General features: G+C 34.6%; 1 protein-coding gene across 4 annotated transcripts in view; it reads right to left on the reverse strand.

Moving 5' to 3' along the window:
• The window catches only part of LOC130233791 (tight junction protein ZO-2-like), a 191,258-nt gene that overhangs the window by 82,346 nt on the left and 92,446 nt on the right, over positions 1–16,466 (reverse strand). For all 4 annotated transcript variants that reach the window (XM_056464001.1, XM_056464002.1, XM_056464003.1 and 1 more), the window contains exon 2: positions 3,284–3,337. In XM_056464001.1, the coding sequence (XP_056319976.1) occupies positions 3,284–3,337 (54 nt within the window). The remainder of the gene's footprint in view (positions 1–3,283; positions 3,338–16,466) is intronic.

Here is a 16,466-nt window from a genome sequence, read left to right on the forward strand (position 1 = left end):
CATATGAGAAAATACAGAGGATCACAATAAATGGTGTTTACTTGGTCAGGGTATATACAGAACTTCTTAAGTTGAATTTAATACCTTTTACTACCTTTTTTAATAACTTCAAAAAAATGTATACCAGCAAGACTGCAACTGTAGTGGCGTAAATGAAATATCTTTCCAAATGGAATAACATATATACACTACAACAACACATAATTACATTACATTATAACAAGATAACATATACATTTAAGTAAAGCAGAGGGATTCATCAAGATGTCACAATGGGCCTTTGTCTATAGTTTTTAATCAATGTCACCGCTCTTTTGTTGTGCTCACACCAGATGTGGAACGCATGGATTAATTATGCTATTTGCGCATAAATAGACGCATGAACATTTTAAATTTACTCGCTTCATTCGCGCATCAAATTCACTTGACAACAGATGCTTTTAAGTTTTTAAGAGAATAATTGTATTTGTGTATATATACGATGAAGACTATATCGTGTTATTTGACATTTGATTAATAAATTTGTGTATCTGAATATTGCTAGACTTCCAAAAAATCATTAAGCACTGTATTTTATTATGTGATTGGTTTATTATCTTTTATGTAGATTCTCTCCCCAAAAAAATCATCCCAATGTATCTAAAATTATGAATTCTTTCTATCTGGTGAAATTATAGTCAGTATTGCAATATATATTGCATAAAATTAAAATATTGCAATGCCAGTTTTTTTCGAATATCGTGCAGCCCCCAGTGTTTACATTGGATTTACCCTCCATAATATGGCAATATTGAGCATTCCTGAAAATGAAGATTTAAAATGAAATTGAGCAATGTAAGCAAAACATTAGATATAATAATTTAATTTGAATTAGGATGCAAAATTACTTAAATTTATGACAACACATGAGGCAATGGGTGAAAAGAATGCATTTGTACAGTGTATAGGCTACTTTTCTTAATCATGATGATCTGTGTATTTTAATTCTATATTTTATTTAGAAATAATGGCTTGAATTGAACAAATGTGGGAGTTAAGACAGTTTGTAACATAAACGAATGAACAAATCCTATCCAATTGAACTATTCATCAATAAATCATCAGAAAAAACGTTAACTATATTTACCATTGATAATAATAATAGCTAATATTTCTCGAGCAAATAAATCAGCATATTAAAACAAGAGTAACAATACTAAATATTCAGCTTTGTAATAACAGGAATAAATGATATTGTAAGATATTCATTCATTCGTTTTCCTTCAGCTTAGTCCCTTATTTATCAGGGCTCGCCCCTAGCGGAATGAACCACTAACCTTTCCAGCATTTGTTTTACACAGCGGCTGCCCTTCCAGCCACAAACCAGGACTTAGAAACACCCACCCACACTCGCATTCACACACACTCATACACTATGGCCAATTTAGTTAATGCAATTCACCTATGACGCATGTATTTGGACTGTGGGGGAAACCGGACCATCCAGAGAAAACCCACACAAACATGGGGAGAACATGTAAACTCCACACAGAAAAGCCAACTGGAGTCAAACCAGCGACCTTCTTGCTGTGAGACGACAGTGCTAACCACTGAGCCACCAAGCCGCCTATTTTAAGATATATTTGAATGTAAAAAACGTTACACCGTAATCATATTCTATAACATTGTCATGCAATATTTAAATAAATGAATTACACAAGCACTAGACTGCAAGTAAGAATGGCAGGCAAAATATGTGCATGCCCAGTGAGTGTAAAATAAAAGCACCAGTCTAAACAAGAAGCGTTTTCTTCTAAAACTATTTATTACTATTTACTATCTATTTAAAAATAATAATAATTTAAACGACACCTTAAACACTGGTAGGCTCAAACACAAAATAAAGGCACATAGAAAGCCGGTTGACAGATGGTGTGTCATGTGAATATTACAGTTCCCTTTTTATGATGAGGAAGATATCATGTGTATGAGTATTACAACACAGTCTGGCATCACACCCTTAGGTGGGAACGGCTTAAATTTTAGGATGTTATCATGAGTACATTCCTGGAAGAAAACGCAGGAGCTATAATCAAGGCGTATGAGGGAGTTGATTAACAGTGTTACTGATATACTGAATAACTCCCTTAGGAGAGACTTTGTGTTTTGTAACATCATATATACACACATACACAGAGTTGAAGTCAGAATTATTAGCTCCCTTTGATTTTTTTTTCTTTAATTATTTCCCAAATGATGTTAAACAGAGCAGGGAAATTTTCACAGTATGTCTGATAATATTTTTTCTTCTGGAGAAAGTCTTATTTGTTTCATTTTGGCTAGAATAAAAGCAGTTTTTATTTTTTTTAAAACCATTTTAAGGTCAAAATTAGTAGCCCCTTTAAGCTATATATTTTTGGAGCGTCTACAGAACAAATCATTGTTATACAATAACTTGCCTAATTACCCTCACCTATAAAAAAAAAAAAAAAAAAAATATATATATATATATATATATATATATTTATATATATATATATATATATATATATATATATATATATATATATATATATATATATATATATATATATATATATATATATATATATATATATATATATATATATTTATATATATATATATATATATATATATATATATATATATATATATATATATATATATATATATATATATATATATATATATATATATATATATATATATATATATATATATATAGATATGTTTTCATAGCGAAAGTGTGAAGATGTTTTTCAGACTAAAAGAGAAAGTTGTTCTGTTACAGAAGCAGGTATTATATAGTTTTTACCCTCTCCTTTTCAAATTAGTTTATGCATATTTTAATAATTTGCTTATTATTATTGAATATTCAAAAATACTAATGATGATTTCTTTTTAAGTGTATCACACCGATACTAATGATACTAATTATCACACCGATACTTATACTAATTAATTATACAAGTAATATTAGTTATTCACCTTGATAATCATGTTCAATTCAATGTTTAGTTTATATAATCAGTTTTCTTTAGTTTGTATTTCTTCTTTTTTTATTTATTTATTTTTAAAATAGCAATTATGGTTATGGCAGAAAATATATTATTTTGCAAACATGTGCAGCATTTAAGAAAAAAGAAAAGGGCTCTTCACCTTAAATGTGTTTACAATAATTTTGTTAAAAAATCGTGACTAAATCGAGAATCGTGAGATTAGTATCGAATCATGAGTCAGGTGAATCGTTACATCCCTAATAATAATTTTTAAAAAGTCTCACCCGCTGTAGAGTCACAGTGTACTGCTCCCAAACCGTCTCCTCCATTCCTGAGCTCTGCGTGAAAAAGAGAAAGAAAGCAGCATTAATCACCAGTCAGGCTTCGATAATACAGCTTGCTATACGGCATGATATGTAGGGTTAAGTGTCCCTTAGACAAACTGGTCCTAAATGGAGTGTCCCATTTCATAACATGGATGCACATATAAAATTAAAGGAACAATCCCGGTCAAGTACAACTTGATGACAGCATCTGTGGCAATTACAGAATTAATTCATCCAATTAGAATAATAGCCACATCCCAAACACTTTTTTTTTTTCACAGATTTTTAAAAGTGGCTCTGTATTTTCTTTCATTAAACCATACCACAGATTCTATCGATACATTTTAAAGGTGAAACATGTCGTTTTTTTAAATGACAAAATACTCCAGATTCATGTCACTATCATCAAAATATTGCTGTTTGTTTCAGAATCCGGACAAGTTCGTTCCAAAAGATGAGAATAAATAATATATACAGTAGGGATGTCCCGATCAGGTTTTTTGCCCTAGAGTCAGAGTCATTTGATTTTGAGTATCTACCGATACCGTAACCTGATTCAATGCTTCAATAATACATAAAAGTGAAGAAAGAGATCCAGGATTTTTTTGATTCACCTTATTTTAACATTTAACAACTCTGTTAACAAACAGAGCTCTTCTGTGAGGTAGCTTGAACAACCTCACAGCTACCTCACAGAAGTGGGTAGAAACTGCAGCCATAGAGAGAAACAGATTAACTTTTCAATATTCTTTTCAATACTGAACTGGGTCACTTTTTTTCTTGCAATCCCAAGTTTACATATCTCACAGTTTGCTGTGGCAATGTTGTCATCATCAACTATATAATACCTCCAGACGGCAAACACACTCGTGTTTTCTTCTTCAAGCTACTGTACTTCCGTGTTCTACTTTGCCAGCATTCAACCAATAGAGTCGCCGCAACAAAGTGATGTCATGCCGCACACGTTGCTGTTTCTGTGTGAAGTCAAGAAAGAGGTCTAACTCTGTGCCACCGCATAACTATAGATGTGTTATTAAATAATAAGAATTAAAAATATATATATATATATATTTGAGTCCTTTGAGGTAATGTCTAATTCCGATTGAGTTTGAAACCGTATGATCAGTCGCGATTTTGGTAACACTTTACAATAAAGTTCCTTAGTTAATGCCTTTACTAACATGAACTAATCATGAACAACCCTTGTACAGCATTTATTAATCATAATTGAGCATTTACTAACGCATTATAAACATCCGAGTCCATGCTTGTTAACATTAGTTAATGCACCGTGAGTTAACATGAACTAACAATGAACAACTGTATTTACATGAACAAATCATGAACAATACATTTACTACAGTATTTGTTCATGTTAGTTAATGTTAGTAAATGCATTAATTAAAATTAACTAATGAACCTTATTGTAAAGTGTAACCCTGATTACTGATCAGGTGATCTGATCTGGACATGCCTAATATACAATATCTATCCATTTGTTTTCTTCTTTTTTTTATATTTATTCAAATGATTTGCATCAGCAAGTTTTCTTTTATTATTATTATTGTTATTGTTATTATTTTCTTAATGAAACAAAATCCTACAACTTTTGAACTGCAATGCATTTTACTTGCATCTGTGCCAAATGACGCGCTTCACCATTAAGTTGTAAATAACCCGGTGTGTTCCTTTAAATGAGATTATGAAAAATGACTCTAGATCAGCAATCAATAAATGAAGACCCCACCTCCCCAGATATTATGGTATCATCCAGAAATACCTGTGTGAATGCCCCATTATTTGGTATGACCCATACGTCACTGGGTTAAAATGAGTGTCTACCACAAGCAGCGGGAGAGTGTGCATGAAGAATGGGCCTGTCACTTCCACAGCTCACTTTGGCAAAAACCTCATTTTATTATTTTCTTCTTAAAATAATATTAAAATCTTGAGAAATATGAAGACTGAATCCAAGCGAACTCACAGATCTATGCAAGCTAATGTCCTTAAACACACTGTGATTGCCTCTTTTGAATGCATATAAACAAACTCACACATAAACTCGCAGCTCAAAGGTGTGTTTGTTCCAAAGAATGGCCAGACTTGCTCATGACTATTGACGATTAACTGGGAAGTAGGCATGGGCTGATATGAGATTCTGACGGTATGATAACCTTGGATAAAAATATCACGGTTTCAGGGTATTGTGCTCACTGATCTAAAATATCTTCTTTTTAAATGTCTGGATAAAAAAAACAAAAAATTTTTTCCCCTTTGAAAACAATATATTCTATTTTTTTGAAAGATTTATGATATTTTGGAGCAGTAAACACGTCAGGCTATATAATGAAAATGAATCATTGACTTCTGCTGTCTTCATTTGTTTCACAAACAAATTTCTTTAAAATTTAAAACAGCATCTTTGGATCTTACAAATACCTTAGGAACGGTATTACATACATTTTTGGTGGTTTTAAAACCTTGACTTTTTCAAACCGCAGTATACCTTGAAAATGGTTATCGTCCCATGCCTACTGGGAAGTAGAAGTCGCAGTACAACCCAATCTCAACTAAACCATGACGACACAAGGTTAAACCACTACGACTTTGAGAGGAGGTCAGTGTAAGCTTCTTTAAATAGTCGTCTTTAATTAAATAAGATATTTGTTTGGAGTAAACAATATCCTAATCTACTTTTTCTCACTACTATAAAGTAAATCTAGCACATTTCACAATACACAACAGCTCTAACTGCTCTATATTCAGCATCCCTTTCCACACATCCTAAAAGATGTTGGGTCTTATCCATAAAATATGAGCAGGACAAGTATGAGTAAATTGTTCATTAAGCTTAATTTAAAATGAATGAAAGTGTTCACATATTTCAAATCTTAGTTGCTAGGACAGAAACGTGCAATCCTACAGTACTTGTACAAAAACTGAATAAAGGAAAAATTAATATTACTGTTAAATGCATTGTTGTATTCAGTAATATTCTTCAAAATGAGATACTATTAAACCGTTACTGCTATTGATACAAAATCATAGCAACTTTTGAACTGTACAAAGTTACTCACAATTAAAAGTCACTAACAATCAAGCAATCGAGCTTAAACAACAACGACAACAACAACAACAACAAAACATGCTGCGCCACTAATTTCCTCCAATATTTATAAATGCCAAATGACAGTAGTCTGTGTAATTGTCAATCATTTTCCAGCTGGACCAATAGCTCGAGTTTGGAGGCGTGGCTACTGTAGCTGACTAGCTGAGCCAGAGGTTGTTTGTCTGTTGCCTATTTTTAAAACAAAGTGTTCTTTTAAGAGCCATGTGAATCTGATTTATTACTAGATTTATATTTTCACTCTCAAATCAGAAAGTGTTGCAATCTGACACATGTATTTGACATGTGAGCTTAAGCTAAAAGATTACTTTTAACGTCCGTTTTCTGCTCTCTGTGGTTGAGTGTATGCACAAAACAGCACAAGATTTCTAGCAAACAAGCTGAGCCAGAGGGTGTTTGTCTGTTGTGGAAGATAGTAGAAGTGCAAGATAAAACTAGTCAATTTTTCAAAATAGGAAGAGATAGACAATGAGGTAAAACACAGATAAATACACGCAGTGCTATTACACAGTGAGGGAATTTGGTGGAGTTATTGGGCGATGAAAAACTCGCTAGTTTCTTCTTTAAAGGTAAGCTAACCTCTAGTTTCGGTATGTGAAAAAGACTATTTGCAAAGTAAAACATGGCAAGTGTATTTGGACCAATAGCTAGTATTTAGAGGCATGGCTGGCTACAGTAGAAGATGAGCTGAGCCAGAGGGTGTTTGTCTGTTGTGGAAGATAGTAGAAGTCCAAGATAAAACTAACCGATTGGTCAAAATAGGAAGAAATAGACAATTGGGTAAAACACGGATAAATACACGCTGCACTATTACACAATGAAGGAATTTGGTGGAGCGATTTGAATTGGGCGATTAAACAACTCACTAATTTCACCTTTAAAACGTAAGCTAACCTCAAGTTTTGGGATGTGAAAAAGACAATTAGCAACATAAAACAAAGCAAATTTGTATTTGTTTTTTATGCATTTACTTAATGCAAATCAGACCTATGCAAGACTAAAGTTTTATATTTTGCAGTTATACAAACAATCAAATATTTGAGATACCCTATGTACTGGAGGGCCAGTGACCTGCTGAGATTAGCTCCAACTTGCGTGCCATGAAGTTTCAAGTGGCCCGATTCCATTGAGTGGTACGGTATGGGTTGATACGCTATTATGTACAATTCCACGGTCAAAATGATTCTGACATCCTTTTAACAAACGCGAGAGTGAAGAGGGAAAAAAAAAAACAAAGGAGAAGTCGGAAAAAACAAGGGAGCAAATAATTCTTTAAGCAACCTAAAACATGAACAAAATGCCATGTTTAATCATTATCATCACCTTCTGGACTTTTATGAACTCCGAATGACGGAATTACTTTCTATCAAGAGGTTACATGTGCTAGTGAAGATTAAAAATACGGATGAGAGGTTTGCACTGTAGGCTATATGTTGCATGTTGTTTTTTTAGCCATTGGTACATTTTTGGCAGTGAAAAGGCAATCCTGATAAAGGTGACCCATACCGTACCACTCAGTGGAAACGGGCCATAGTATTTATAGTAAGAGCTTCATTAGCTGGTTCAGGTATGTTTTTTTTTTATAATTATTTTTTGGGGTTTTCACCTTTAATTGAGATAGGACAGTGGAGATTTCAGACAGGAAAGTATTGGGAGCAGAGAGAAGGGAAGGGTTGGCAAAGGACCTCGAGCTGGGAATTGAACTCAGGTCGCCGTGAGCACCATGGTGCTATATGTCGGCGCATTTAACCACTAGGTTATTGGTGCTGACGGTTCAGGTATGTTTGATTAGAGTTGGAGCTCTGCCCCTCACTGATCCTTTTCCCCCTCTAATACACCCCCCACTCTCCTCTAACTTACACTCCTCACAATCACTGCACTGTTTAACATTTGCACATTTACAAATTGCACATATTCATTGCACTGATTCATTTATTTGAAGTGTACACACCCACTGTACATATACATTTGTAATTATGTTTATCTATCTGCACACTTCTGATTACTAATAGCAACCTGTACATATATTCATCTATTGTAAATCTCTGTTCACAGCTAATACAACCTGTATATAATGTTCATAGCACATCCATCTGTAAATATCACCATAGTTTTTCTATAATTGTACTTTATAACTTATACCTGTATCCTGCACTTGCTGCTATTGCACTGCTGGTTAGACCTAAACTGCATTTCGTAGCCCTGTACTTGTACATGTGTAATGACAATAAAGTTGAATCTAAGCTAAACTCTTCAGGACACTGGCCCTCCAGGATCGAGTGTGGACACCCCTGCCTTATATAGTAAATAATGCCCTGTGCAAGCTATATATATTACGTAGATCCACCTTTACATAAAGACTAGGAATGTGACCAACTATTTTTTTCTTCATTTAAACATTGTCATTTTTGCATTAAGTATTAGATAAAGAACATTATTTTAGAAACATGTCAAACATAAATTCACTTTTATTTTACAAATTTGGTTCATTTGTTACATAATCAGTCTCACACTGCCTACTGATTGTCTATTTTGGCTGACATTATGCTGTAGTTTAAAGCAGTGTTTCCCAACCCTGTTCCTGGAGGCACACCAACAGTACTTATGTTGGATGTCACCCTCTCTGACCCATTAACTTCAGGTTTTGGAGACTCTTCTTATGCAGAGTTGATTAAGGAGTGTTTAGTTAGGGAGAGGTTAAAAAAAGTGTACTGTTGTTGTGCCTTCAGGAACAAGGTTGGGAAACACTGGTTTAAAGTACAAAAATCAAATAAATTCAATTCACCTTTATTTGTATAGCGCTTATACAATGTAGATTGTGTCAAAGCAGCTTCACATAAAAGGTCACAGTAAATAGGAACAGTGTAGTTCAGTTTGTAGTGTTTAAGTTAAGTTCAGTTTAGCTCAGTTCAGTGTGGTTTAATAATCACTACTGAGAGTCTAAATATCGAAGAGCAAATCACAATCCCACATTGCATGTATTTCCCAGCAGCATGCAGGATTCATCGATTGTTGTATAGATGTCTTTTATAAGTTGTTAATAATAATTAATTTGTTATTTAAGCTATTAGTTTGCTAACTGGCTACGTTCTTCCTTTTAAAAACCAAAACAGACCAATCAAAGCAATGACCAGCTATGACTATCAATGGAGAAATGATTCAACTGTGCAACTCAAATACATTCAGTTTTCCCTTTAAGCTCTTCCCTTTAGCTCTGCCTTACAAAACCCACACTTCCTCTGCTTCTCAGTCATCCCCGTCGGCGTGCAGCTCTAATTGGAGGACTTTGCCTGCAGAAATCCGCCTCAGACTTACTACGGAAGCGTGCAATTAGTGTGGACATGTGCATTTGTTTGGCTCTCCGCAAGCACTCGGATAGTGCGCTATGCAGCAAATAAAACTAATCCACAGAGATAACGTAAATAAAGGGCCTGATGCTGATAAGCTAAGACAGCTCTTCTCCTCTCCTCCTGTGCTGGGCTGTTTTCTGTGGGTGGCTATGGTGGAGATATTGTTCATAAGAAGGTGATGAGCAAGACAGATAGCGAGGGAGCTAAAGATGCTGCATCATTTGAAAGGAAGTTCAGGGCGCATCCACAAAGCACTCACCTCCTTGTACTGGAAAATAATGGGAAGTTTTGTAAGCGGAATGGAAAATTACAAAGCTGCTTGCTACTGGACATAAATCCTAAAACACCACAGGAAATAAACAACAATCATGAGCATTTTGTCTAAATAAAGTTTGCCTGACTAAGAAGAAAAAGGTATTCATAAAGCATGAAATTGAAAGAGTTGAAAAACAGTAATGATTATTTTGTTTAAAGATAATAAAAAGGAAGGAGGAGGAAATACTATCGACAAAATCCAAACACAAGCAATTACTGGAGACGAATCTAAACTCACGTTTATACCAGGTGGTTACATTTCCACAATAGAAAGAAAGAAGCATAGTTAACACCGTCTCTATCATGGATCAGCTGTGATAGGTGCTACCGTTTATCAGTGTCACTCATCTGTGAACAGCGCCAGCGCGTAAGAGCCAATCACAGCCCTTTCTGTTGAGCGGGTGACCAATCAAAGGGGTGTAAGAAAGAGCTTGCTAGACAAAGCTCAGAAAGCGAGCAAGATATCTACATTTGTTTATTTGCTATAAATACTCGTGTTGTTTAAAAATACAGTTGATATATCTGACTGTTTGTATATATATATAGAATATATATATATATATATAGGCTAAATATAAATATATTTATACATTTTATTACAAGAACTGCTGTGAAAATAGAAAACTGTGTATGGAAAGCAACGTCAATGCACCGTGATGCACTGAGATATTGAATTAAACCAAAACCAAATCGATGGCATGATAATCCTAACCAAACAGTGATACCAGTGTAGGTTCACACCTCTACCATAATACATACCAAAATACATATAAATGTTCAAACATTTTTTTAATCTAAATATTAAAAGCTTTCAAGCATTTAAGATGCTGATGACCGTTAAACACATCATAAAAGTCTTGTGAAAAGGGTCCATAATCATTTCATCTGGATTGTGTTTTCATGATCATAATTTCAATTTTGTAATCGAATTTGTATTTTGACTATTTGCCCAACCAGATGACATGTTCAAACCCGATCTCCCTCTTCGAAACAAAAGCAAAACAAAGCAATCTGCCTACTAAAGCAAACCCAAGTCCAAAAATCAGGGAAAAAATCCTGACTGCTATATTTAAGATGTCTCCGCAGGAAGCCATCACCCACCTCTCCTGAGAACTAACCTAAAAAACCCTCCAGCTCTCTCAAGTCTTATTTAGTAAACTCCTCACAACAAGGTCAAGATTCTCCTCCATCTCTCGCCGACATGGTTCACTCTCAGCGGGACGGGACCCTGTAAGGAGGACCCTGCTGGTCCCAATAAGGTGAACCATGTCTGCAACGCTCTTTTCTGTCGACAGGCCCGTCAGCGTGAAGTCGTCCGCAGGAGAGCAGGGACTGAGAGCAAATTCAACCCGCAGACCACAGCCTGTCACCATAACATGTCTGAACAGCCTGTCCGCACAAGCTGATACAACATGGTTAGACGTGTGACAATGAGGATGAGTTTGTAGCGCACACACACATAACACCCACATGCCCACTAGAGCAGTAAATCGGCCGCCACACTTGTCAACTGAACACCTGAGCAAAAACAAAGGCACAATTGCATAATAAAACACACCCCTCCGTATTATAGGATTGACATTTATGAGCCGCTTATGGAGTTTTTTAATAGCCGATGCTGTTAGCTTACGAGTAAGTAGTTAGTTATAAAACATACAAAACTCAATGATGACAAATGTAATGCTCACAAAATCAAGCACGCGTTCATTCATTTTCCTTCGGCTTAGTCCCTTTATTTATCAGGGGTCACCACAGCGGAATAAACCGCCAACTTATCCAGCACATGTTTTACACAGCGGATGCCCTTCCAGCTGTAACCCAGTACTGGGAAACATCCTTACACACTCATTCACACACACTCATACACTACGGCCAGTTTAGTTTATTCAATTCCCCTTTAGCGCATGTCTTTGGACTGTAGGGGAAACTGAAACACCCGGAGGAAACCCACGCCAACACAGGGAGAACATGCAAACTCCACACAGAAATGCCAACTGACCCAGTGATCTTCTTGTTGTGAGGCGACAGTGCTAACAACTGAGACAGAGTAAAGCCCCGCACACTGTTATTTTACACAATATACACAGAAAACTAGCCACACTGTAAAAAAATGTAATGACAAAAAGTCAAGACAACAAATATTTTTATATTGCTTTAAATTATTTTAATAAGTTAATCAGGCTTCACCTACATTTTTCAAGTTTTACAAAGTTTAACTTAATAACTGTAGTCAGTTTGATTTATGTAAGTTGGGATGACTAGAACTAGGGCTGGGCGATATGGCAAAAATGCAATCTCGATAATTAGTTTCCCTATTAAACCATAGCAATATATATTTCTATATAATTTGTTAATGCTTCCAGATTTAAAAGAATACCCCAACAATGACTGAAGCCAGAGAAATGAGAGGGTCCATCAAATAAATCATTAAAGGTGGGCGAAAGCTCCGTACATCAGTGGTCCTCAACTTTTTTATCACAGCAATACAATTTCACTGCGGACTGGAGGGGATGAGGGGTGCAACTGCAGTATTTGGGTGTTCTGTATTTGTCTTCAGTCTAGCGTTCGTCTAATAACCGTTTCGTCTACCGAAATGTGTATATTCCATACAAGCTGAACGGTCAGTTCTTCTTATGTGACTTGCAGTGCGCTTGCAGCATTCATTCAACTGGGTGTGTCTGGAATGCACGAGCATGTCACAAGCCTCGAACCTCCATTGGATATAACGAACTTGTGCAAACTCTAGAAAAGATACGATATGCGAACGGCCCCTAAAAGGCCGACATCATTTGCAATCTCCAGCAGTTGATCTTCTTGTACAGACATAGTGGATTCACCTGATTTGTTGACAAATGGGTTTCGGATCTATTCCTTGGCAGTTATCGGGTCCTTCACTGGGCTTTTTCCCTTTAGCAAAGAAACTTTACAAAGATGTCTGTTTGTTACTTAATTTGCTGCTTGTGGGTTAAATTTGGGCGTTCAAGGGACCGGAATGTAATTGTGAGAACATGGTCATTTTTCAAAATAAAAGATCGTTCAGACTCAAAAAATAAATAAATAGAAAATAATTAATGATTTCTTCTGCGTCCCGATACCAATTGATTGACGAACCGGTACCGGTCAGCGACCTGATGGTTGAGGACCACTGTCGTACATCTTTAATATCAACACACTTTTAGATTCCCATTGTTGCACATTTCTGCTGTGTTATTGGCTCGTAGATCAATATGGAGTAAAAAAAAGTCCAGAGCTTATCATTGTTGTTGACATAAATTTTATCGCGATTCAATATAATATTGTTTATCGGTTCAGCCCTAACTAGAACAGTTCATTTGATTCAACTAAAAATGTAAGGCAGTGAGAATTTTGTTTACGGTGTAAAGAGCAATACTTATTTCTGCTAAAAGAATGAACAAGCACATCTATAAAGCACTCAAAGCTGTATGATCATGATCAGGCTGATTAATAGCTGGCCTGGATGATACATTTGTCTATTATTAATGTTATTGTGTTCTTTCAAGCTCCTTAAGATGTCAAATGACATTAAAAAAATACCAACAAGAGCTTCAAAAAACATCACAATGTACAAAATACAAAAAAAAAAGATATCTTTCCTAATAATTGTGCAATTTCACACATACACTCCAGGGCTGCGTGGAAAACAATGAATGTAAAGCTACAAACTGCCCTTTTTATTAGTGTGTGTGTGTGTGTGTCATTTCAATTTCATGTATATTTACTTTGTTGCTTTGACAATTCATGTAGGTAGTTTTTTTTTTTTTTGCTTCATTCAATTCTCCTCCTTGGGGGTAGGGGTGGGATAGGGACTCAGGGTTTTTGAATGTACTGGTTTACCCTTAGGTTTTGTTAAAAAGATAAAAAAAGAAAGTGTAAATTATTGATATTGTGGTATTTTTTGTAGATTCCACAAAAAAATAAAAAATAAATAAAAGCTACAAACTTGTGTTACAATTAATTACATTTAGGTAGACAACTTTTGTAAATGGAGGCAAAATTTTATTCAGTATATATATATTTAAGATCTTATAATATTTTGTTCTAAACCAAAAAAGGTTGTACTTTAGATTAAGTGGCCTTAACCAATATGTACTTACACTGAAATTAATAATTCATTAAAATGTACTTATTGTGTTAATACATGTATTTAAATTGTACTTATGTTTAATTAAATACCTGCATGGAATTACATCTGTAACTATTTACATTTGTAATTACACGGACCATCCCTTACACCTTAACCTACCCTTAAAACTACCCATACCACCAAAGCTGTCACTAGGGCCAGACAGAATTTGCGGATATTTTTTGCCATTTCTGCGGAGAATTTTGAAAAAAATTAGCAAATTTATGCAGAATGATTTTTGGGAGTATCAGAACTAAAAACATAACCCATCAAATAAAAAAGAACACCTTTTAAACTTTTATTTAATGTTTTCAATATAAATCCAATTAGAACCACTTAAACAAAGCAAGTCTCTCGTATAATATAATATAAAGACAGAAAATATTACTTTATAAACTGTATTGTAAATAAATCATACGAACACTTTCATATTAGTCAATATTATTACTGAAATTCATATAAAAACTGAATTAATATAAATGTACATAGACTCAATGATGGACAAAACATCTGCGGCTTTGGTGATTCTGTGTGGGCCTACCTGTCACTAACCCTACCTGTATCCCACCTCATTAGTGATCTGCAATACATTATGATCACAGTAAGCACACTGTATTTATATTTTGAATGAAAGTATACATTAGTTAAAGACACTTAATATAAAAACTAATTTTCGATGTTGTGAGGGAAGCCAAATTAAAGCTGGATTACACTTTTATTCTTTTGTTCCCTTTTCGTCTTTGACCCATTTATAAGTAATATACATTACACCTAATCTTTTTTTCTCAGAAATGGCTTAAAAGGATCTTATCCAGAACAGATGCGTAGATTAAGTAGATTAACACTGCTTAATGTAGCAACTAAAACACATTAAACCCTCACGTTGTAAAGCTATTTATGGGGTTACACCTGGATTTGACCTACCCAAATGGACAAGCGCCCCATATCTATATTTCGGTATCACTAATCGTATAAAACAAAAACATTGTTCAAAGTAAAACAATTGTAGTTTATAAGTTGTGTTATAATAAAGCACACAACAAACAATAAAGTCGTCCCAAAAAAAACTTTGCGTGGCTTTTTTACTCATATTAAATTAGTTTGAACAAGCAGCAAAAGTTATTTTTGAAGTGTATGCAAGAGGTATTCTACTCCAAATGAAAATACTCATTTATCTATAATTTCCGGCTTCCCAAAATAATCCTCATACCTAAACACACAAATAAAACTGCAATTTCTCAGTGTCATTTAACAAAAAACCCTTTGAAATTACAGTAAAAAACTGATCACAATGATAAATATTGTATGTGTTGTCTGTTGTATGATGAACCACCTCAATATCAGGCACAGGTTTTGTCTGATACTAGATGGTGAGCACGCCATGATTACATGTACAATGCGATCCTGGATTAACATCTATGTTGATCCTGGAACATCATTTTTGTTAGAAAATGTAATCCATTCCAATTCCCTAAACCCAACCACAACGGTAAATTATTCCCAAAATCAGAGGGGAATATTAAATGGATAACAATTATGTAGAAGTGCATAAACCTAACCTAACATAACCTAACATAAAATGTAAACGTATCCCTGAATTCTGATTGGCTGATTGGAATGTAGTTCCAGGATCAACATGGATGTCAAACCTTTGATTTGGCCCACCATCTCATTAGGGAAGAGAGTGATGGGAGTTAGGCCAAGTGCCTTTAACTGAGTTTATAATTTCTAATTTAACACAACCTTCTTTTTGTTTGTTTTATTGCTCTGCTATTTAATTAAATGTCTCAATAAAGTCTATTTGTAAATGAATCAGATTTTTTTTTTAAATGGAGATACTGTCGCTATAAGGACAGAAGACAATGCATAAAACATCAGCGAGCAAATCAAGGCAAAAACAGGTGCTCCACTGGACTCCATTTTGTTATAAATGGGATTGTTTTTGTTTTTAATATAATAAGTTAATTATAAAATGTAAAAAATTGTACTGCATTAGTAAATATAAAGCAATGTTTTCTAGTTTTTTTGGGTTATTATATAAATTACCCATAGCAACTTTAATGTGATACAGCTTTGTATTTTCATTCAGCCCACCATCCTCAATCAAGTTTGGTTTTTGGCCCTTTATAAGAAAAAGTTTGGGCACCCCTGATTTAAAGGAAATCGCTGATGATTTCATTGATGATGTCGTCTGCAGCAGAGTTT

The sequence above is a fragment of the Danio aesculapii genome, chromosome 8 (genome assembly GCF_903798145.1).
Source record: "Danio aesculapii chromosome 8, fDanAes4.1, whole genome shotgun sequence".
Classification (NCBI taxonomy): Eukaryota; Metazoa; Chordata; class Actinopteri; order Cypriniformes; family Danionidae; genus Danio; species Danio aesculapii.